The sequence below is a fragment of the Cyprinodon tularosa genome, unplaced genomic scaffold, assembly GCF_016077235.1.
Source record: "Cyprinodon tularosa strain WSP-4 unplaced genomic scaffold, ASM1607723v1 ctg49, whole genome shotgun sequence".
In the NCBI taxonomy this organism is placed as follows: domain Eukaryota; kingdom Metazoa; phylum Chordata; class Actinopteri; order Cyprinodontiformes; family Cyprinodontidae; genus Cyprinodon; species Cyprinodon tularosa.
In genome coordinates this window covers 228,176-253,357 of record NW_024039218.1, presented here as the reverse complement: position 1 = coordinate 253,357, position 25,182 = coordinate 228,176, and the positions used below count along the sequence as shown (strand labels likewise).

General features: G+C 36.9%; 1 protein-coding gene across 2 annotated transcripts; it reads right to left on the bottom strand.

The window, feature by feature from the left end:
* Nucleotides 1-1,086: 1,086 nt before the first annotated feature.
* On the bottom strand, nucleotides 1,087-18,352 carry LOC119794753 (RCC1 and BTB domain-containing protein 1-like). Of its 2 annotated transcripts, XM_038302458.1 has the most exons (12): nucleotides 18,194-18,352; nucleotides 14,191-14,376; nucleotides 12,324-12,474; nucleotides 12,080-12,246; nucleotides 8,842-9,000; nucleotides 8,651-8,758; nucleotides 7,058-7,200; nucleotides 6,790-6,980; nucleotides 5,096-5,222; nucleotides 4,862-5,013; nucleotides 4,626-4,756; nucleotides 1,087-2,605 (listed from the first exon to the last, which is right to left on the bottom strand). In XM_038302458.1, exons 1-12 carry the CDS (start codon nucleotides 18,203-18,205, stop codon nucleotides 2,465-2,467), a joined length of 1,668 nt encoding a protein of 555 aa, XP_038158386.1. In that variant the 5' UTR covers nucleotides 18,206-18,352; the 3' UTR covers nucleotides 1,087-2,464. The 2 variants fall into 2 exon arrangements, 1 of the variants encoding a protein (XP_038158386.1); XR_005282260.1 differs by lacking the exons at nucleotides 1,087-2,605; nucleotides 5,096-5,222.
* Nucleotides 18,353-25,182: the final 6,830 nt, after the last annotated feature.

Here is a 25,182-nt window from a genome sequence, read left to right as displayed (position 1 = left end):
CACAAATAACTTGGCTTTCTTATTAAGATTCTATAAAAATAAGTTCCATTAAGCCACTTAGCATAGCAAAGGGGATGTTTTTTACGTTTTGTAGAGGCAACACAACAAAGCTCACTGGAAAGACAAACCTTCATACTTTACCTTTCTGTTGTTCCATAGATGTTGACTTTAATTCCTTCCTGATTCAGAGACTTTAGTAGCTGCTCCATCAATCAGCGAAGAAAAAGAAAACCAAAGCAAAGTGGAACATCTCTTTTGATCAGAACCTTGAGATGAGAGAACTTTGGGTTTTATTTTTTTTATGTTTTTTTCTTTTCAGAGGGAAAAGTCATCTCTTTAAAATGTGCTCACATTCACTGAGAAGGTGTCATTTTTGGTATTTTCTGATTCCAGGAAATAATTAATCCATGAGTTTCTGTTCATAATCTGTGGATATGATGGTTACCAATTCTAACCTGACTCCGCCAAATGGATTTAGCGAGTGAAATCTTGAAAGCACGCAAGATCAGGATGGTCTCACAAGGCTATACCAATCCCCCTGTTGTAAAAATCATTAACACAGAGCAGTGGCGATAGCTTGGAATATTGCTTAGTCTGTGCTTGGTTGGTTTGTTGTTCTGTTGTTAGGCCTGATGTTTTTTGGTCACTACTGTAAAAAAAAACTGAGGCCTTTAGAGAAAATGTATCTTAATGTCTGACTGACACTGGTTTACGATTAAGGGGACCTGCGAGGGTAGTTCTTTATGCTTAATACTTACATCCTTCAGACTTTAATTACTTTTTGCAGAACAAGAAGAGATGCCTAGAAAAATCTGGTATTATGTTAAGTTTAGTCTACTAATGAAATACAGTTGATTTAGTTTCCAGTTTAAAATTTCATACTTGGATTCTTGAAGTTGTAATTTATACCGAGAGACAAGGAAACTCTTACCTTAACTACCGTACATTGATGGAGTATTTTGTCATAGCAAAGATAGAGGAACCACTCCACCAACTGATGTCGACTTAAATAAAGTATGAAAATATTTCAGTCCGATTTTTTTTTTTGAGAAACGTGGTGAATATTAATGACAAATATTAATGACACATTATTTGCAGAAAACCAGAAAGAAATTGTTTTATTCATACGAGAGCAAAATGTTTTACTGGCACATATTTATTTTTAATGTCCTGCAAATAAATGAGAACTATAGTTCATTTTACTCAAAACAAATAAGAAACTATAATACTGTTTGATTTATTCATCAGCATATATAGAAATTTTAGGAATAAAAAAATCTAACATCAGCAACTGTCAACCATAAAGCAATAAACACTTTTATTTTACGTTTGGTAGGTGGAACTACGCATACGAGTAATTATTTAACACTATAAATCAAAATGATTGATTAAGAACCAGCATCTCAACCTGGGTTCCTTCAGTGATGTTGACCAATAAAGATTTATGCACCGACATTCAATATTTCCTAGTTTTCAGTCAGATTTCTGTTTTATCTAAAATTGTAACTTCTTATCCTCACGTGCAAAGTCTAGACTTGCAAACCTTTCACTGACAGCAGCACAATCATGTTAAATAAGGGAAGCTTTGATCAGTTCACTAAAATAATGACCTGATAATTTAGTTAATTTGTGTCTTATAAGTTAAACATAAAGCATATAAGCAATAGCACTTGCTGATGCCTTATACAATATGTGTAAAAAATATAAAAAGCAAGGCAATATGAGTAACCAGCTGCTGCTCAATGTGCAAAAATAAAGTTTATGCACGCTCCGGTTCAGGCAGAGGAACTCAAAGCTGAATTCAGTGATCAGGAAGGGATGTTTTACTCTGTGCAGAGATTCTTTGACTCTGTGTGAAACGGTTTAGTTACAGCTCCTGGCTTCTGTTCCTTCACCATCCCTGAAGTAAACAGTAAGAATTGTGGATCGGAAAGGAGCCTGTGAACTGCTGTGCCTTTTAGCCTTCTGGACATCCATACATGATGGAATCCCACATGTACGATGCTTGTCAGTCTGGGAATACAGCATTCCGAAAAAGAACTACAAATGAAAACCAAAATATGATGGTGTACATCTGGATGTGTCATACAAACTCATCTGGGGTGGTCTGTGCCTACGTCCTTTCACACTAAGTATGGTGGGATTCCTAATACCTCCTTAAAGCCAGTGAGGGACCTCAAAAGCTCCCTATCCTGAAGGAACCATAATAGGAAGCTTCCGACTCTTCCTGCCTCCTTCCTCTCTGCCAGCGCTATTCAGACACCACCTATCAAGGTTACTGCTGACGCACAAATTCTGGCTAACGATTCCTCTCAAACCAGACCATGGTTCCTCAGTTCTGGTCCCGGAGGACTGGAATTGAGGGACCCTGAACTATTCCACCATGGATAGAGACTGACTGGATTTGATGGTTTGCAGGAAGCTCCTCTCTGCATGTGCTCCCATCACTTCCTGCAGTCCAGGTTTAGTTTCTGAAGGCTCCACATCGACTTGCTCGACATATAAAATCTTTAAGCAAATTGCCGTCGATCTGCCAGAAAGCAGCCGTCTGGGTCACCTCAGTCAGGTGGTTTACACAGAACTTGAAGCAGAACTCCTCCAGGTCCTAAACAGAAGAAAGATAATCAACTAAGGCAGTTTTGGTCAAACAATAAATAAAAAGTGACTCGTCTATCTGAATGTTATCAAATCAAAACAAATTACTGTTTTTTTTTTACTTAACAGGAAAGATAACGGGCAGAAATAAAACACGGATGACAGACATTATAGTCATCAGCTCACCCCAGAAAATAAACAGGAAGTGACTAAACAGCCTGGATCTGTCAACAAATACCGGCCAAGTGAGGACAAACTGGCAGTTTGCCTTTGTACTGCAAAATATTTACCAACCCCCCTGATGATGCTTTACTTTTACAGTATCTGGATCAACTTTTCCATTTGCCTCAACAGAAGTACAGCTTTAAACTCAGGGAAAAACAATTCTGCTTGAATAGTTATTTTGATGTTTACACAGAAGCCTAAAGAAAGAAAAAATATGAAATTGTCCAGAGAGCTGCTCCAAACGAAATATCTTTTTGTTTTACACTTGTGTGAACAAAATTACAAATAAAATTTGTCTAAGTTTAAGATATATTAAATAAGTGTGATGGAAAAGCTCATTTTTGATATAGTTTTTTGGGGTTTTTTTTTTTACAAAATAACCGAACAGCATCATGGATATAAATAACCCTTATGGTGGACTTTAACTTCATGATGAAGCTGTGTTGTTTGTTAAAAACTAATATATATAAATAACCATTTGAGAAATAGCCCTTTTTTGTTACAGCTCCATCCATATTTACCTATTGCGGTGGTAAAGCGGGGAAAACGGTTTAAAATAATCTCACCTTTATTACAGTAGGCCAGAGTGTTTATGTTTTTGTGTTATGTTTTTTAACTATAAATATGTTTTTCAAGTGAGTCAATAAGCATTAAAGTTACGATTGTTACGTCTTGAATTGAGAAAGCGTCCTGGAGAGGTGGCAAAACGTCTTCAAATCTTGGAAACCAAGCCAGTGGATATTTTTTGAACTTTTAAGGAATAAAGTTACGATCTACAGTTAAATTTTTTTATTCTTCTGACATGACTGAAAGTACAATTTATAGAAATCACTCTCCAAACATAACAGAACATGCAAAAAAAAAAGGAGGAAAAAAAGCTGAAAAAATAAAATAAAATATCTGCCAAGGCAGAATATTTCAAACTGGGGTTACAAGGGTTTAAAACAACAAAAGTTAAAATGATGTAAATTATGCAAAGAGTTACATGCTGGAGTCCTCCTATCACAGCTGCTAAACGCTTTGGAGACTTGAAATGGAAACAGACGCTCTTTTAGGATGAGATGAAGAAAAGAAATAACCTGAAAAACATCTCAGCCTCACTGTGAAGTATGGTGGAGGATCTATGATGCTGTGGGGCTATATTAAGTGCACAACTAACTGTATAAGATATCAGGATGCTTTGAAGTAGAAATCATGTGGCTGAATGGATGATGTTTGGATCTTTTATTGATTTTTGTAAAAAAAAAAAAAAAAAGGGAATTTTATTTCACAGAATAAAGGTGTTCTTTAAATGTTGGATTTTTCTGCATTTGTCACGTGGCAATAAAAAACAGGACGCCAAGGTTACCTGAAATTTTTATGGAAAATGACAGAGGGGATGGAAGATAAGGAATGATAAAAGAAGAGGGACGGTTTGAAGGCAGGAAATGATGGAAAGAAAAGAGACAAGAGTAGAAAGAACAAAGGCAAGGAAAGAAATAGAAGAAAAACAAAGACAAGGAGAGACGGTAAGAGGAAAGGAGGAAGAAAGGAAAGACGAAAAGCACTGGAGCAAAGAAAGAGCTAAGAATTAGAATAAGAATGAAAGGATGGACAGATCCAAGGGAGGTATGGAGCCAGGCTGGGAAAAAAAATGAAAGATTGAGACAGAATGGGAAAGGAAAGAAGTGGAAATAAATTAAGATTTTTATTGGAACACCTCATGCATCTTATTAGGCTAACCTTTGATACTGCAGCTTCCTATGTGAGGCTTAACAAAGCTCTCCTTTATAAAGAACAGACTTTGAAGGCTGAGGAAGACTCACCTCGGCGTCGTAGCGTACAGCAGCAGACAGCAGAGAGAAGGCGTTCTCCACTGTGATTCCCCTCTTGATGATATGCTGACACAGACGCTTGAGGCGGTTCTCACAGTAAGATGTGGCCAGATCCAGTAGCCCTGAGGGAGCAACAGCCACAGGCAGGATGAGCGCTTAGTGACGACACAAACAAACCAGGCTGCTGTGTGTGTGTGTGTATGGGGGTGTGTGTGTCAGTGTCTGACCGATGGCATCTTCAGGAGGCAGCTCCACGTTGTCTGTGTAGAGGAACTGGAGGAAGGAGCGATAGACGGGGTAGGAGAACTGGTCTATTTCAATCACCTCCTTCAGGTCTTCGTTCCAATGGGACTGGAACATCGACCGGAAGTGTTCGCACCTGAGTGGCAGAAAACAGCTCAGTGATACTTTTATGCAGGATTTAAGTGGAAGAGACGTCTGGGAGGGTTAGGGTTTCTGACCGGATTTTCAGCACTGCTTTGTGGACATAGATGTATTTGCCGTCAACGCAGAACTTAAGGTCGGCTGTCTCTGGGTTATCAAACTCCCTCTTTAGAGCCTGAGCCACAGTTAGAAAGTCATCATGCTCTGAAGGGAGAAAATCACCACCAATACACTTGAAACCACAAGTTTACCAACACTATAGGAAAATATAGATTGTTCTTCTCTATGTGGGGCAGGAAATCTATTTCAGGATCATCTTAATCATTTTAATCATAAAAGGAAATTGTTTCCTTTTATCATTAAAAGGTCGCTGTCCCTGTTGTCGCCTCATTTATTGCCAAACGATGCCTTCCCAGTTGATCTCTGCTGTTCCAATATTAGTAGATAACGTTCTTTCCTCATGAAACATTCTATATGCAACATGATGCTGCCACCCTCATACTTTACTGTTGGGATGGTCTTCTTAGGAATGAAAGCTTCCTGTTTTTACTTCCATTAGTTGAGATGGAGATATCATGATCAATCCAACTTTGTTTGATCGCAAGTCGTGTCTACAAAAATGAAGGCCATGTTCCTGAGTGGATTTGCAAACTGTAACCTAACATTTTGTTGATTTTTTTGCAAATGGTTAATTTTTTCTGCGTTTAAGGGTAACCTTTTGCTCCAAAACACGTTAAATCTCACATTCACTGTGTTTCTACTAAGATAATGTGAACTGATCACCTTCAGTGATCAGGAACTTCTACAAGCAAACATTTCCCTTCCTGACTTTTCTAAAAGTGATCAAACTTATTTCATTTAGCATTTTGCAAATACGGATATTTATTCTCATGTAATGATCTAATATGATTTTGATTTAATGTCACAAATTTTTCTTATCTTTTATACGCAATTTATAAAAATTACAAGATTTCTGTTTTAGTTTCTGTTCACATTTATTTTCTAATGCCCGGATGCTGCAAAGTAAACGAGTAAATTCCATTTATCAACTTTTTTTGGTTTCAGATCCTTATAAAAGTTGTGCATCGAAAGAAAATATTGCAACAACTTCTAGGAGCTAAACTTGATAACAATAACATTTATGTTGATAGAAGGCGACGCTTTGACTGCAGCTGCTATGTTGAGTTTTCATTCCAAAGCACCGTAATTAATGGAAACAGGCCAACATGAGTCAATGGATCAAATAAACAACATGCGTCAGAGTGGCATGTCTCAACAGCTTATAGGTTATCAGAAATAAATCTGATGCTATAACCTGGAATACAGGCTTGGATCAGAGGAGGATGCAAAATGCTGGTAAACATCTCCTAAACTCCTCTCCTTAATCCTGAGCTGCTTCTTTTTCATAGAAAAGAAAGAACTGAAACCACTGAGCTCACAGTAAAACTTGTCCATCTTGAGTCGGACTCACCTCTGGTGATCCTGGATACTACAGCTAAGTTAAATAGTACTTTAGGTCGATTTACTTTAGGTATAGGATTAAGATGCCAGTCTTGAAGGATATGCTGGAGTAAACCTAGAACTTTGGCCTGAAAACATCTCCAGGTTGAGCAACTGCAAAGAGGCCTCCTGTACCCAGCTCCATGAACACAGCATGGACAAACTACTGCAATGTCTAAATGGATCAAAACTACTCAAACATTGGCGATCAGCTGCCTGGCTATAGGGCAATGAAAACCTAAACACTTAGTGCGTTAGTTTCCTGTCTTACCCATGGAAAGAGGGCGCCACATTACGGAGGGCGTAGCGAAGCATGCAAAGACGTCATCTGTGCAAGAGAAGTGGGTGAGGTGGGGCAGCACGATGGACTGACCCCGGCACTGGCCCCACATGTACACCTGACCACTCTGGGTCTTAGCAGCAGACGTGTGAGTGGAGTGACAGGCGGCGACCTCCACGATTCTGTAAAGAAACAAAGCAGTCAGGCAGCGCAGAGGCAGCAGGAATCATATCTAAAGAGAGCTGGGAGACTCGCTGACCTCTCCTTCTCCGGCAGGATCTGAACTGGGCTCAGCTGGTTGCTCTTGTTCCCTGTGCCCAGCTGCCCATAAGTGTTAGCACCCCAAGCATAAAGTAAACCCTCGTCTGTCAGCGCCAGCGAGTGAGCATAGCCGGAGACGATCTGGGGAAAACAATATCAGGTATGGGAAAAAAAACAACAAAAAAATAAAGATGAGAGACCAATACTGTAGTTAGCGGCAGATTATTATTCTCTTTTTGCAAGAGAGACCAGGCCGAGAGGAGAGCAGCATATAAGTTACAAAATATAAAACACAAAAATGTTTTTTTTTAAAACACATTAAATAACATATCAAACTAATTCAAAGCATTAAAACTCTGCAGAAACGCCAACCTAAAACATTTACATACAGACATGATTAGTTACAGGGATTTAACAAGGATTTTAAATTTCTTTCAGCATCACAGGGGCTTGAATGTGAAGTTTAGAATGTAATTTGTTCCAGGCATTGGGAGCTGAAAACTTTTCTTGCGCATTTCTTTTCGTACTTTGGGGACAGCAAATTGTAGGACGTCCATAGATCGGAGATTAGAACTTTCTTGATTTCTTTTAAAAAGATGTGTCAAATATAAATGAAGAGCACCAATAATTGTTTTATAAATTAAGACATACCAGTGAGTGAGGCATTGGGCAGAAAGTGAGGGCCAGTTTACTTTGTAGTAGAGATCTGTATGGAGGTCAAATTAGTTCTGATCTAGAATTAAAAATGTTTCTTTTATTCCTTAAGCAGTGTATTAGCTGGTTTAATTAGTTTAAATGGATTAATAGGCTGTTTTTACATTACTATGGGTCATTTTAAAGCAACAATAAAAGTAGTAGATATAGATTTTTGTACGAACATTTATAGTAATGGTAGTATTAGTAATAACAGGAAGGATAATAATAGCAATACTAAATAGTAATCATGATAAAAATACTAACACCAATGATAGCAGTAGTAATAGGTATCTTAACAATAGTACTAAAAGTAACAGTAAAAATAAGAATAATAACTGGAATAACAATAGTTAATGTAGCTGTATGACTAAGACCTGGTTTTGTTTATATTCTTTGTATGCTATTCTCAGTGGTTAGCTACATCCTTTTTTTTTTTTTTTTTTTTTTTTTTTTTTTACTTTTCAGAATCTTTCTTGGGGGAGAAAAAACTTTTAACTGTATTCAATTTTGACAAATTTTTCATTGTATATTTTGTGAAAGTTCAATAAAAAATACCTTAAAACAAAAAGAAAGTCATGTTTACAGATGCACTCCTTCTAATCTGCATAAGCTTGCGTTATTTTATAAAAGACAAACAACAATGTTAGTCTAGTTGTGTAAAGCTGGTAGAAATTTGCACCAAAAGATTTGTGGTGATTATAGTGACCTGGTGAGAGTGATTACAAATGCCCCTACTAATTTCTAACACCCCTGGAAACTATTAATCATTTTACTTTTGACTAATTTATGTTGCTCTTTTGCAAGAAATTGTAATAAAAAACAATAACTGTTTGTGGTGACAACATGTTAAAAAGCTTAGCTACTAGGAGGTTCACCCAAGTGACAGATCTCTCACCTGTTGCACACATACACCTTGCAGACCTACAAGTCGACAGGGAGTGAGCTGGTTTCCGTTGTTACCAAGTCCAAGTTGCCCGTTCCCATTGTAGCCCCACCCATACACCTGCAGAGAAATGGAAAAATAACACGTCAGATCTGGGTCAGAGCCGGCCAGCATCGGCTCTGACTATAAACCCAAACGGTCACCTCTCCGTTGTCCACCAAGGCCAGAGACGAGGTCTGACCACAGACGATGCTGATGGCCAGCTTGTTCTGCAGGCAGCTGGAGACTCTGCGAGGTGTAGGCTGGTTTGCTGTTGAGCCGGAGCCCACCTGACCACAGTTATTGTAGCCCCACGCATACACCTAGAGGACAAGAAGATCATGTTGAGGGGAACTATTTATTAAATGCTATAAAAGTAATAAAAATAAAGGCAACAAGTCTTAATTCTTTAATTCTGGACTCAGTCTTCTTTTTCAGTCTCCTATGGGGCTTGTTGCACACATGACTTCTAATTGCTCTAGTTTAACTTTGCTTTCGTCCTGTGGTTCTTCCAATAGTCAGACTCTCCCCTGCAGCCGCTCCAGCGTTACCATGTACCTCTTCTCCAATTAATGCTCTCTTTGCCTGACTGATCATTTCAGACGGTCAGTTTTTAATCAGTTGAAGCTAAAACTATGCCACTTGAACAGAATATGGACAGAGCTCAATCACAGACAAAAATGTTTTAAAATGCAAACTGTTTATCTATTTTTTTTTTTCAATTTCAGGATAATTATTGGTTTGAGTGGGTTGCTTTTTAAGCAAATGGCATGTGTTAAGTCTGTAGACTCCAGTTATCGATTACTCAATTACTAAATTGGTTGATGATCATTATAATAAATAATTAAGCCGATTAATTTTATCTGTCAAATTATTGTTTACATACTGCAGCATTCATCTTCTGGAACAGCTGGATATAAATAATGAACGATTTTAAAACCATGCAAATATTTTAAAAGACTTTGAAAAAGTTGATTGAATTGACAGCTCATGTCAGAATGAATAGACTACATTCATTCTTCTAAACATGGACATGTCCATTTCAGGCAAAATTAAGCTTTTGATGAAAATGCTGCTCGTCTAGTGACCATGGTTGCACAATACATTTCAGGTGCAGTGTGGGAAATTTTGAGACCACTAGTGTTTCACCCACTAGAAAATGGCGTAACCGCTATAGAGTACTCTATAAAGAGATTAGGGCGGACGTTCGGATACAGCCATAGATATTATTAGACATGCATGTGCACACATGGATACTGATAGGATAGCACAGTCTCATTCTTTAAGACACATTTAACACCGTGCTAATTCGGATTAAAATCTACTAATATCACAGTGGCTGTGAAACTGTTGATAATTATAATTTTTAAATATAGCTATGATATAAACTATCAGTAATAAGCTACATCTCTATAAATAAGCACTTTCACTATATACATATATAATGAAAGTTAGACTAAGTTTGTAATTGTATAGGGGAAACTTCAAGACGTGTGGATATGTTTGTATGACCCTTACTTCTGACAAGTCCTCTTTGTTTTATTCCCATGTCAGCTTAATAATTTTGCCAAGTTTAGCTCAGCACATTAAGCTTTTCCCTCTGGTTTCAACTCAGAGGGGATTAATTGTGACTGGACTTTGGTTTCTGCTTCACACTCCCTCTGAACAAAGCTGAGTGTCCTGTACCAACAGAAAAGTCTGAAAGCAGCTTCTATTCTGCTCTCTGCCAACATTCAGAAACCTATCAAGGAAGATGGAAACATTTTTGTGGTTTACAGTACCTTTTGAAAGTATTCAGCCCCCTTGAACCTTTTAAATCTTTGCCACATTTCAGACTTCAAACATAGAGGCAATTTTTTCTATTTTTTGTGAGGAATCAACAACAACGGGGACAAAAAGTATTGGATATTTTAAACATTAACAAATAAAAACTAAAGAGTGGGGCGCGAAAAATGAATCATCCCCTTTACTTTCATTGCAGTAAACTCTCTCCAGAAGTTCAGTGAGGATCTCTGCGTGATCCAATGTTTACCTAAATGACTGATAAAGAGAAATACAATCCAACTGTGTTTAATGAAGTCTCCGTATAAATGCACCTGCTCTGTGATCGTCTCACATCATGAAGAACAAGGAACACACCAGGCAGGTCTGAGATACTGTTGTGTAGAAGTTTGATGCTGTATTTGATACACAAATATTGTCCAAGCTTTAAACATCACTAGGAGCATCGTGCAAGCAGAAATATTGAAAAGGCAGGAGTTTGAGACCACAGCTAATCTATGTAGACCCGGTCATCGCTCTAAACCAGGCATCCAAAAAGGTGGTCCTCAAGGCCCGCTGTCCTGCAGGTTTTAGAGGTTTCTCTGCTTTAGCACAGCTGATTATGATGATTGCAGTTTAGCAAAAGCCTGTTTATAATCTATCGATGAAAATCAGCTGTGCTGGAGCAGAGAAACCTCTAAAACCTGCAGGACAGCAGCCCTCGAGGACCAACTTTGGGGATGCCTGCTAAACCTTTAGCTCAAACAAGGAGAAGACTAATCATAGATGCTGCCAAGATCTACAGCTGAGGTGGGAGACTGTCCATACGACAACAGTGGCATACTGCACAAATATAGCCTTAATAGAAGAAAGCCATTTTTAAAGAGAGCCATAAAAAGCCTTGTTGTTTGAAGACGTTGCTCTGGTCAGATGAAACTAAAATCCAGCTTTTTGGCAATAATGCTTTAATGTAAAAGCAAATCAGTTTATGACCCTGAAAGCACCACTGCACTGTCAAAAGTGGTGGTGGCAGCATCATGGCTTGGTTCTGCTTTTCTTCAGCGGGGACAGTGGAGATGGTTAAAACTGATTGGAAGATGGAACCAAATACTGGAGCATTCTGGAAGAAAGCCTGTTGGAGTCTGCAAAAGACTTAAGACTGAGACGGTGATTTATCTTCCAACAAGACAATGATCCAAAACATAAAGCAAAATCTACAGTGGAATAGTTGACAAATAAACATATCCAGGAATTAGACTGGCTCTCTGGAAAGAACTGCTGTTCATAAACTCTGTCCATCTAACCTCACTGAGCTCCAGCTGTTTTCTAAGGAAGAACGGGTAAAAAGTTCAGTCTCTCTATGTGCAAAACTGATAGACATACCCCAAGAAACTTGCAGCTGTAATCACAGCAAAAGGTGGCGCTATAAAGTATTAACTCAAGGGGCTGTATAATTTTACACACCCAATTGTTTCTGTTTTTATTTGTTAAAAAGTTTAAAATATCCAATAAATTTTGTTTCACTTTATGATTTTTATCCCACTTGTTCATTCTTCACAAAAAATTAAAATTGTATATCTTTATGTTTGAAGCCTGAAATGTTGCAATAGGTCAAAAAGCATTATATTACAGTAAACCTACCTCTCCTGAGTCGGTTAAGGCCATGGAGTGGTGGGAGCCACAAGCCACCTCTGTGACCTTCTTGTTGAGCAGGTTTGCAGAAACGACCACAGGAGCTACTCCTTGATTGGTCGTCCCATTTCCAAGCTGGCTGTAGCCATTGTGCCCCCATGCATAGAGCTCCCCGTCTGAAACATGGAAACATTAGTGGATTGGCTGAATGTTTGGTTGAGTTGGGGATGAATCACATGTTTCATGCTGCTACCGTCTGTAGCCAGCAGGATGTGGGGTCCGCTCCCATAGCTGAGGCTCACCACCTTCCTGCCACTCAGAAAGTCCAGCTTTTTGGGGACGATGGTGCTCTGGCTGTCCCCCGTTCCCAGGCAGTTACTGCAGTTCAGCCCAAAAACGAAAACCTGGGTGTGCAGGGACATAAGATGGGAGAAGTGAAGGGGATCAGGGAGAAGTGCCAAACAGAGATAAAAATTCACAGGATTTCTGTACACTTTGTTTTTAAAATCCCAAATAGAGTTTCTGCAAAACACTTTGTGTCTCTTTAAACTTTCTTCTATTTGAAATACTTTCAGAAAATTACAAGAGAAGCACAAATAAAAACTCTGACCTACAGAATCAATGAGCTGTGGATATGACAAAATGTTGCTTTTCATATTTTCTAATCTGACTTTAAACTGATATGAAAGAAAAAAGAAACAACGAATTAGTCAAATAAGTATTGATGTTGCTAAAAGACGTCTATAAATTAATGCATAAAGTGTTTTCTTATTTAGAAATTTTTTTTTCAGATGTTAATGTTTAAACAATAAAATAAGGAACTCTGTCTGGGGAAAAACATACTTTTTTCCTCCTTTTCAAGCCTCCCTAGGAGCCCTAACAAAGCTAAACCGAGCAAATCAGATAATTTTCCATCCTAATATCAGCACCAGCAGGAGGCGCTGAAGTGGTCTTTAGCTCATATTATAAGAGCAGGATTGTTTGACCAAAAGTAAGAATTTGAAACTTCTAACATTTTTAAAAACTTATTACTGATTAAATTCTGCATTTAAAAAATAAAAAATGAATTTCAGATGATTTTTCTGAACATAAGTTTCATTTACTAATGTTTAGTTATTCATGTCTAACTACTGCTGGTAGAAATAAGGTACAGTTTCAGTCAGATATCTCATAGATTTTAATATTTCAGACATTCAATCATACTTTTTATTCCTAATGAAGTGACATAACATACAATAAACAGAGGATTTTAAATTTTTAAAGGATCAAAGGTATACATGCATGGTTTAATATTTCTTGATGGATTTTAATAATGGTGAACATTGGAGGTGTAAAAAGAACATACCAAAATATTTCTAAATTATGTAAGACTTTTTTTTGCTTTTAAAACAAATCCTTTTTTAATTACCTGTTAAATGTATTTGCACAGCATTAAAAGCACTAGTTAATCAATCACTGTTTATCAAAAAAACTGAATTATGTTAACCTAAAACGCAAAAGTCACCACTGTTAGGATTTTATTTTCTAACCTGTAAAATGTTTTTCCCCTGCTTTTAACTGTGATAGACTGTACATAAACAGCTATGTGTTGGATAAGTACGGCTGAAACAATTAATCGTGATTAATCAATTATTCTATTAATAATTAACTGATTTAGTAATCGATAAATCATTAGCTTGACTTTAGAGACTATAAAATATGCCTTTAGTTGACAGATTAACCAACCCTTAAGCAGCAATTATACCAAAATGTAAAAAAAAATATATAAAACATTTTTTTTTTTTTTCCATCTGTCAATATGCTCTATCCAGAACTTCTCAAGTGGAATCATTTTAGTTTCACGTGGTTTAATTTTATAAAAAGTGTTCTTTCAGGAATCTTTTGTTTTCCGATTATTAATCGATTATTCAAAAAAAAAAAAAATACTCAACAGATTAACTGATTTGCAAAATAATCGTTAGTTGCAGCCCTAATAAGAAGGTAAACAAATCAGAAAACTGTGGTTAAAATAACATTAAATGTGGTTCTGTGCATAAAGAATCAGCAAAAGCACTCGACATGACATTGTAAAACCCTCAGGAATATAACTAAACAGATAAGCGTTTCCTCTGGCCTCTCACCTCCTCGTCGTTGCTGATGTAGATGGCCTCATTAGCAGACGAGCCAAACACGCAGGCCATCCTTATTGATGAGAGCTCCTCCGGCCCCATCAAGCTGAAAATGGGCCATTTGTTTACATCCACCATAATGCGTCCACTTAGGCCAACGGGCTGCAGCGTTTCTTTAACTGGTTTGAGTAAATAAGGCTGTAGAGATTCAAACAGAGATATTTCACCCTTAACATATTTACAAAATCCTGCAGAATACACAATAATCTTACAAGGGTTGGCTGTTCTGATATTTGGATCAGTTTTCAGATTAAAAGGATAGTTTAACCCCAAACACACACACACTCCCCCCCACACACATGATGGAGGTTAGAGAAAGGCTGTATCACAAGTTTTCATAATAACTCATGAGAGATAAGGGCTTGTATGCATTGCAAAGCTTTAAGGGAGTGAAGATCATCCTGTTTAATCTTTTATCTTTTGGCACAAAACACATTCAAAAGCATAAAAACAAGCAAAAACATGTCTGGAAGTGATAAGAGCTTTTCAAACATTTTAAATTCATCACAGGAACATCTTAAATTATTTTGCTAAATATTTCTTCAGTCTGTTCTTAACATAATAAACATTTTATGATTGTGCAGCCTCAGTGCATTCATCAAATTAATGGCATAGAAAAAAGTATTAGTGAAGCTAAAAAGCAAATGCAAAAGTTTACAACTCAGTTACTTTGATTAGATCATGAATGTCGAACCTTTTCTTGTTTTTTTTTTTTTTTTTTGTTTTTTTCATTTTGATTTTCTTACATTTATTTCAATTCCACTTTAAAATCAAAAGGCTCTTTTGCTGCAGTGATGGAAATAGAACAAAAACAGAAATACACATAATAATAAAGCAAAGTACATCAAGGCCCATGCAGATTATTGATTAGTTCAATAAAAATAGTTATTTTTAATACATATAAAAGAGGAAAAAAAGTAATAATAATCTGCTGTGTTTTATCCACACAGGGGTTTCTAAAAATCCAATTTAAATAATGAGCCAACAGCTTACTGCATCCACAATGTTGAATAAAGTTTACAAAGCCAAACAGAATACAGCAACTTTCTCTATAACTGTCCAATAAAGGTTTTACTGGATACATATGATCATTGATTTGTGCTTTAAACATTTCCTTGCGAAGCAGTTTAGCTTCCTACATGACCACTGTTCACTCCAATCCATTAAGGGTTGTATCCCAGATGGATACCAACTAAATTTAATGTGCATGTGGTAAAAGAGACACACACAATGACAGACCTATTTGGTTCCAATGTTGTTTATATGTGCTTAAAAGGGGCAAAATATGAAATGAATGTGAACTTTCAGTTTATTGTGCATTTAAATAAACAAAGACATCACTGCAGATTAAAGGCTGTTGGCAAGAAGAGAAACATTACTTTTATCTGCACTGGCGGCAAGTTCTTTCACCAAAATGCATTGGAATATCAAGAGTAAGAAGCAGAGAGACAACCAAGCAGAATCATGACATATCAACAAAAGTACCAACAAATAAAACAAAACATAAAGAATATATATATATATAAAATACAAATCCATCCATTTTCCATCACGCTTATCCCAAGCGGGGTTGTCTGTGCCTATCTCTACCTGTGGGTGAGAGGCGGGGGTACACCCTGGGCAGGTTGCCAGGGCAACACAGCGACAAACAGGACAAACAACCATTCATCCACACTCTCACACCTAAGCAGAATTAGAGAAGCCAGTTAACCTAACAGTCATGTTTTTGGTCTGTGGTAGGAAGCTGGAGTACCTGGAGAGAACCCACGCATGCTCAGGGAGAACATACAAACTTCATGCAGAACCTTCTTGATGCAATGCAGTGCTACACACCGTGTCCCGGAGCAGCCCTTATATAATATACAAACTACAGGCTTTACAGAGCATATAATACATAAATGGACTGAACCATGTAGTTTGTTTGGAAATAAATAAGTGTGTGAAAGAAGAAATGCTTATTTAAACCTGCTCATTGATCACCTTCTAGATGTTATTTTTTGTTTTACTAGTGTCCTGTCTGGCAATGTGGCAATAAGTATAATTGTCTTGATGCCAAAAAGGGCCCCACAGATTTTGCTTTCACAATCGGAGCAGCACGGCCATCGATTGATTTATGCATGTAAATAGCTTTATTATAATTATACAGGGAGCATTACAGAATTTATAGACACTGCAATGTAAGTAGAACAGGAAAGGAAAAACAGGAAAAAGGACAAAAGATGAAAGAAAGAGGAGATAAAAGGGAGACAACAATAAAACGTCTTCAGCTCGTAGATCTGAGAATTCAGCTAATAAAATGATTAGTTCATTATAAAAAGAGATTTTTTTAACTCATGTTAAGCAGTTGATCTTAGATATTTAAGGGCTAAATCTTCTGAATTTAACAAAGACAGGAAGTGATAGAACTGAGAATCAAACTTTCATCTGAACTCTAAAAAGAAATAACCTAATGGGATGTCAACGGAGATAACTGCACATCTTGTTTTGGAGAGAGTATATTTTTAATATTAGATAAAATACAATTGAAAACCCATCCATGTGCTAATCTTTATTGGAATTGATTAAAGCAACAATGTCACAGGTCTACCTGTAAAGTCAATTAGACCGCTGCAACTGATCCACTGCTGCTCTCTGAAAGCAGTGCACATCATCCCAATCTAAAGTCCTTCTCTATAACCTAAGTATAACATGCTTTAAAATACATTTTGAGCTGTGCTGTTGCAGGAATGTGCTGTATAAGTCAACTTGCCTTATCTAAGAGTCAGAATGATTTAAAAGAACATACTGACTTTATGCAGATGAAGATTCTCAGTCATCCAGGTCATAGTCATTCTGAAAAAGTTTTAAAAAACAATCCACTGGACTTTGTTTCCAAGGTTTGAATACGTTTTGCTTCCTGGATGGGAAGCGAAACGTATTCAAGCCTTGGAAACAAAGTCCAGTGGATTGTTTTTTAAAACTTTTTCAGAAAAAAACTGACTTTAATTTCATCCCCTTTCTCTTCCAACCACGTATTTTCTTCAACATTTGTTTAACTCGTCATAATCCAGATTAGGGTTAGACATGGAAAAACACGTTCTATTGTGTAAATGGGTTAAAGTAGGGAAGAGGATTGGGGTCACGGAAAAAAAAAACTTATCTGATTGATAAATATTATTTCAGTTTAATATTCTGACTTTGATCTCAGAATTCTGACTTTTGTTCTGAAATTTTGACTGTTTTCTCAGAATTCTGACTGAATTCTTTCAGCTATCAAACATGTTATCATCAAGCTGTGGCCATGTCTGTTTTAAAGACTAAACTAGCTCTCTTGTTTTAATCACATACAGCTCCTCCAATAATGAAATAGCATGACCGGGGAGCCCTCTGGCAGTTGCCTTATTTCTAATTACCAATGTGTTACTGTTCCTCCCAAACACCTCACATCTTTGTCAGTGAAGTTGAGTGCTCCCACATTCCTTTATGGTGCCCATTTACATTAAGATCCAAAATTCTGAGTTTAAAGTCATAATTCTGAGAAAAAAAAGTCAGACTTCTGCGATTAATCTCATAATTATGACTTTAAACTCAGAATTATCACTGAATTCTGAGGAAAAAAGTCTGAATTCTGAGATTAAACTTCTTTTTTCTCATATTATACTGAAATGAAATTTAAAAATCAGTTAACTTTTTTGTTTTTTTTCAGTGGCCCTAATCCCCTTCCGTATTATAGGGATCGGGTTAACCTGCGGGTGTGATTGTGATCAGCAAACTGTAAACTGGTGCCACCAGCTAAAAGCAGATCGCTGCCTGTCGATGTTTGCCTTTGTTGCAAACACATTATTCAGCAGAACACCGGTCAGCAAAATCCCAGAGTGGAGCTCCTGCTGCTAGACTCATCCGATTAGGAAAACATTATGCGTTTAACGAAATAGCAGCGGAGCCAAAAAAAATAAAAAATCTCTGATTGGCTCACCTGAGTGATCATTCATCGATGGGTTTGCTTCAGAAGAGGTTGTTTTATCTGACAGCTTCGCCACAGCATGTCGAGAGGCTGACACCTCTGCTGGTTTTGCTTAGAGGGGAAAAAAACTGCTTCAACTGGTGTTTGTTTGGGGAAGTGGCTGGAGGAGGACGGGTCACGTGACCACAAGACAAAAACAAATCGACTAAGAATTCGACTTCCGGGTAGCTAAAAAAGAGGCCTGACTAGTCACTCAAAAATGCATGTACGGTATAAGGAAAAATAAAATTATCCACATAAAATATATATACATATAATAAAAATTGCATCCAATATTATAAAGTTACAATTTCCTTAATTTTCAATTTATATTTATTACTTAAAAATATACATTTAATCAATTTTTTTTAAAACTTTTTTGGAAAATACATTTAATCGCCTAATAAAAAAGTGTTTAATCTTATTTTACAACTTCATTTCTTGTTGTCTATATTTTTTTTTCTCATTCTAAAGCATCCAGTCACTAAATGCTGTGCATTTAAAAGACAATAAATGTTGACATCCACTGTTCAGATGACACTTTGGAATAAAATTAACATATAAAATAACAGATAAAACTTTAATTACAAAAATTGGTATATAGAATAACAATCAAGCTACGCCACAACATTTTTATGACTCAATTATTTATGCAACAGAAAACACACTTAAAATAGCTCAACAGAATTACATTTTTTTATTATAAATAAGTATTTCTTAGTTTTATTAGTTAGGGTGTGTTAGAAATTAAGTTTTCGGCTGATTATCAAGACAGAACAGGTCTGCATTGATAGCAGTACATAAAGGTTAATTAAAAATTCAGGTTCTTTTTGTTCAATTAATTCCTTATTTTAATATTTAATCATATAAGATGTGTATGTTTATGACATTTCTAGCCATCAAGAATAGACGGGCTTCATAGAAATCGCTGAATGCAAAGAGACCACCATCAAAAAAAAACTTATGGAGGGTGACATGTTTAGCCAGATACTGGAGACAGAGCAGAAGTAGAAGAGGAGGATTTGACTGGCTTTCTCTGCACAAAAGATAAAGCATTAAAGGAATAGTACACCCAAAACATGATTAGCCTTCATTTTCTACTCACCCCCATGCTGAACAACACTCTGGAGTACTTTTTTGATATCTCAAATGCATCTGGAGATCTGGGAGACTTCTTGCTGTCTGCTGACATTCAAATAATGGAGGTCTAGGGTGCCCGAGACAGAAAGGTCCATAAAAGTGTCAATATCCCTACATACTGCTCGTCCAATGTATTCCAAGTGTCCTGAGTGGGTAGCATCCAGAATTTACTCGAAACGAAGTCATTTAGAATGTTTTTAGAGCATAAACAGTAGTGTATAGGATTTCCTGAAAGCGCGAAACCGTGGCAGACCAAACCAGACGAAAGTGCGCATTCAGCTCGGCAAAGAACTCATGCTCTTCCTCAACACTGAAGTCCTCAGACATTTTTCTTTCGTTGTTTCTTTCTTTGCACAGGTAAACAGCACATTTCTTCTTCTACGCTTGCATTATCGGCAGAGCAGACGCTGAATGCGCACTTTCATCTGGTTGGTCTGCCGGCTTCCGTAGCATCGTGAACGTGCGGGCGCGCGCTTTCAGGAAATCCTATACACTACTGTTTATGCTCTAAAAACATTCTAAATGACTTTGTTTCGAGTAAATTCTGGATGCTACCCACTCAGGACACTTGGAATACATTGGACGAGCAGTATGGAGGAATATTGACACGTTTTTTGTGGACTTTTATGGACCTTTCTGTCTCGGGTACCATAGACCTCCATTATTTGAATGTCAGCAGACAGCAAGAAGCCTCCCAGATCTCCAGATGCATTTGAGATATCAAAAAAGTACTCCAGAGTGTTGTTCAGCATGGGGGTGAGTAGAAAATGAAGGCTAATCAAGTTTTGGGTGTACTATTCCTTTAATGTAGAGCTTATCTTCATGTCACCTGAGGGCTCAGACACATGACCTGCTGAAGTTGAGTGATGTCATCAGCCAGTTATTTTTCAAGATACAAATAATGTCTTTGGTTGAAGAAAAAGTCAGACTTACTTAATTAAATTTAAGCAATATTTTTGTATTATTCGATCCTCCACTCACCAAAAATTGAAAAAACCACAACTTCATGTGGTAGATGATATGTTTGGAATAATATAAACGTGCTTAGGAGTGTCGGATATGTGTGTGTGTATATATATATATATATATATATATATATATATATATATATATATATATATATATATATATATACACACACACATATCCGACACTCCTAAGCACGTTTATCATTTTATTTTTCTCCTGAATACTTATTTATAGTAGCATATTTGTTCATTGTATTTTGCTGTTGTACTTGTTTATTCTTTAATTGCAATTAAGATTTTAAAAACTAATTGGCCCCTAATAGCTTTTTAAAAATGAATAACGGGACTTTTCATCTTTAAGATTTATTTATGGAGTCATTTTGCTCCTATTGTAACAATGATGATCCCTTTGAGAATGAATACAGTATGGAAAACATTCTGCTGTAGGAATTGATCTCTCCAGTTCCAAACTTCCTTCCTGTTTTCTATACAGTATAAGCTCCCTGAAAAACACCCCATAAACCTACATAGAGTTGTGCTTGAAACACAGAGACAGAAAAAATAAGCTGCCAGTAAGCTTAAAAAATGACTAAATAAAAAATGAAAATCATGATATTTTGTGTCTGTATGTATACAAACACACATGTTCATATATAATAATGAAATTTTTGTTGAGCAACATTTTGAGGGAATCACTGAAATCAGGTATTTTTCTGTAATGTTCAGGAAATGTTCCGTCAGACTTCTGCACCTGTTGACAGGTATGTTGGGTCACTGATCATCAGAAACATATTTCTCAGGGACAATTTGTCTTTTGCAATAGGTTAACAATAAAAGAAAATCTATATTTTATTTTTGATATCAAGTTTATAAAGTAAAATTCATTTTAATACTTTTATGCAGTTTTGTGTTCCTTGAATTACCTTTGTGACTATCATTTTCTTCAATTGTATGCATAAACTTTCAAGCCCAACTGTATACGATGAGATACAAACCAAAAATAGAGCATGCATTTAACAGGACCTTATGGCATAGCTGAATTAGAAGGATCATCATTGCTTTTACTAACTTTGGTAAATAATCTAAAAACTGTAGTGTGCATTTTTATTTACCATCTTTACCCCAATACCCCAAAATAAAATTCTAAAAATTATATTCTAATAGGAAAATATTCTAGTATGGCTCTGGGTTTCAAAGAAGACATCTATGAATTCACTTCTATATCCAACGGAATATCTTAGGCAAATGTTTTAGCCCCTCATTAAGCCAGCTTGAGCCAATCTACAAAGAACCGACCATCTTCTATCTGTATATGTGCCAAACTGCCAGATGGATCTAAAAATAAAAAGCATAATGTGACTGGAAAGTTTTCAAGGTATCAGCTTAGATACCACTGATTTTACAAAACTTTTGAATGCCACACATCCTTCTACTCAGCCTGTTGGAGGGATACAACACTTAAACCCCGGAATATCAAACCCCATGAGCCCCTTAAAAAAAAAATAAGGATATTTCAGTCCAAAGAGATCTCTGTATTTTACTAACCTTATCTCATTTATTGAATATAAAGCGTGTTGACCAGATGTAGCTAGGTTTAATGAACTCTTAAATCCGGAACATGAAGGATGATCATTTCCAGAATTAAACACTTTGGGCCGGATCTATCAAAGGTTTGCGTGTATAAAAACGTGAGCTATTTCACTGCGCACGCTAAAAAATGTACAAACTGATCTATCAACAGCGTGCTAAAAGGATTTGGTCTTTAAAACGTGCTAAATAGCGCCTCTTATCCATTTAGTACTTTTTCTGCAATGAATATGCAATATGGGGCGTTTACACGCAAAAGTGCGTCTTGTGGGAGGAGAACATGTAAATATATTAATTTAGCACTCGCAAAGTGATTTATTAAACCTGAAAGCAATTTTGCTAACGGTATCTGACTCTATATTTAACACGTTTCAAAAGAAGGTGCAAATGGTCTGTATGCGTAATTGCGCACACATGGCAGCGGTTATTGTCGCAAGAAGGAAACATGGAAATGAAGCAAGGAGACGCAGTGAACGCATTTTTTCACTCCGTTTGAATATTTTTGGAATGAACGAGGAAGCGATCATCAAAACATATCGTTTATCCAGCATTGCCATTTTGGAGCTGTTGGGGGAACTCCGAATGGATTTGGAGCCAGCCACAAGGAGGACCCACGCAATACCAGATATCACAAAACTCCTTGCAACATTGCACTTTTTTTGCATCTGGGTCATTCCAGCGTACGGTTGCAGCGAGAGCTGGGATCTCCTTTTTTAGAAGTGCTGTCCGACGGGGTCGGGGTTCTCCCCCTGCGCCTGTGGAGCAACGTGCCAAATGCTGCGGATATGCGTACGCGCAGCACACATATTCAGCCACATACCACCTTAGGGAATAAAGGTTGCCAAAGTTTTTTCTATCTATCTATCTATCTATCTATCTATATATATATATATATATATATATATATATATATATATATATATATATATATAATTATTTTTTTGTTGTTGTTGGGGGTCACTGTAAGATTTAAATTTCTTAATGCACTAGTTTGTACAAACTACTTTGCCGCAAACCACAAAACGCGCAAAACCATCATTTAAATAGGGCGTCTCCAACAGTTTTGCACCTGCCACCAGTTACGCAATCGCTCTTGTTAAATCACCCGCAAACCATGGTTCAGCCCCTCGCGCAAAATTCCAGTTTGCGAGCGCAAATTACTGCACGCAAAATTGGATCTTGATAAATCCGGCCCTTTGTGTATTTTGATATGCAATTTTAATTCCTGGAAAGTTAATTCAGTTTTAGTGCAAACAGCAGACCCTGTTCTAAAACCACAGAAGTCCAGTTCAAGTGTGATCCAAGGACTGAATGCCAAAATAACAGTAAAACATCACTTCTGAGATATTTTTTAATCAGGATTTCTAAAACTTTCTTTTAAACTTTTATATTGGAAAAAGTGCTTAGATTCTAACTACAGGTGCTGGTCATAAAATTAGAATATCATGAAAAAGTAGATTGATTTCAGTAATTCCATTTAAAAAGTGAAACTTGTATATTATATTCATACATTACATACAAACTCATATATTTCAGATGTTTATTTTGTTTAATTTTGATGATTACAAATGACAACAAATGAAAATCTCAAATTCATCATATCAGAAAATTAGAATATTGTGAAAAGGTTCAAAATTGATGGCCCCTGGTGCCACACTCTAATCAGCTAATTAACTCAAACCACCTGCAAAAGCCTTTAAATGGTCTTTCAGTCTAGTTCTATAGGCTACACAATCATGGGGAAGACTGCTGACTTGACAGTTGTCCAAAAGACGACCATCGACACCTTGCACAAGGAGGGCAAGACACAAAAGGTCATCGCTAAAGAGGCTGGCTGTTCACAGAGCTCAGTGTCCAAGCACATTAATAGAGAGGCGAAGGGAAGGAAAAGATGTGGTCGAAAAAAGTGTACAAGCAAGAGAGATAACCGCACCCTGGAGAGGATTGTGAAACAAAACCCATTCAAAAATGTGGGGGAGATTCACAAAGAGTGGACTGCAGCTGGAGTGAGTGCTTCAAGAACCACCACACACAGACGTATGAAAGACATGGGTTTCTGCTGTCGCATTCCTTGTGTCAAGCCACTCTTGAACCACAGACAGCGTCAGAAGCGTCTTGCCTGGGCTAAAGAGAAACAGGACTGGACTGCTGGTGAGTGGTCCAAAGTCATGTTCTCTGATGAAAGTAAATTTTGCATTTCCTTTGGAAATCAAGGTCCCAGAGTCTGGAGGAAAAGAAGAGAGGCACTTCATCCACGTTGCTTGAAGTCCAGTGTAAAGTTTCCACAGTCAGTGATGGTTTGGGGTGCCATGTCATCTGCTGGTGTTGGTCCATTGTGTTTTCTGAGGTCCAGGGTCAACGCAGCCACATACCAGGAAGTTTTAGAGCACTTCATGCTTCCTGCAGCTGACCAACTTTTTGGAGATGCAGATTTCATTTTCCAACAGGACTTGGCACCTGCACACAGTGCCAAAGCTACCAGTACCTGGTTGAAGGACCATGGTATCCCTGTTCTTAATTGGCCAGCAAACTCTCCTGACCTTAACCCCATAGAAAATCTATGGGGTATTGTGAAGAAGAAGATGCAATACACCAGACCCAACAATTCAGAAGAGCTAAAAGCCACTATTAGAGCAACCTGGGCTATCATAACACCTGAGCAGTGCCACAGACTGATCGACTCCATGCCACGCCGCATTGCTGCAGTAATACAGGCCAAAGGAGGCCCAACTAAATACTGAGTGCTGTACATGCTCATACTTTTCATGTTCATACTTTTCAGTTGGCCAACATTTCTATAAATCCTTTGTTTTTATTGGTCTTCAGTAATATTCTAATTTTCTGATATGATGAATTTGAGATTTTCATTTGTTGTCATTTGTAATCATCAAAATTAAACAAAATAAACATCTGAAATATATGGGTTTGTATGTAATGTATGAATATAATATACAAGTTTCACTTTTTAAATGGAATTACTGAAATCAATCTACTTTTTCATGATATTCTAATTTTATGACCAGCACCTGTATAAGGAATTAAAATACAAAAAAAACCTGTTCTGTTGATTTGGCCGAGTAAAAAAAATAAATAAATAAAGACCCATTTCTATGTATAATTTAAAAGGTGCACTTTTGGAAATTCTGCATTATAATCTTAAAGAAAATATGGGAGGAATTTTGCAACTTTTTCATGTCTTATTCTATTTATTTATTTACTAATTATAAAGTACTTTTTCTGCCATCTTTTCATGTCCAGCAATTAAAA

Excerpts from the sequence above, each read along its gene's own strand:
- LOC119794753 (XM_038302458.1), bottom strand. Across the intron at positions 5,223-6,789 it reads GTGGCGCCCTCTTTCCATGG|AGCATGATGACTTTCTAACT; the intron begins GTAAGACAGGAA and ends TTCTCCCTTCAG. Across the intron at positions 2,606-4,625 it reads CTGTACGCTACGACGCCGAG|GACCTGGAGGAGTTCTGCTT; the intron begins GTGAGTCTTCCT and ends TCTTCTGTTTAG.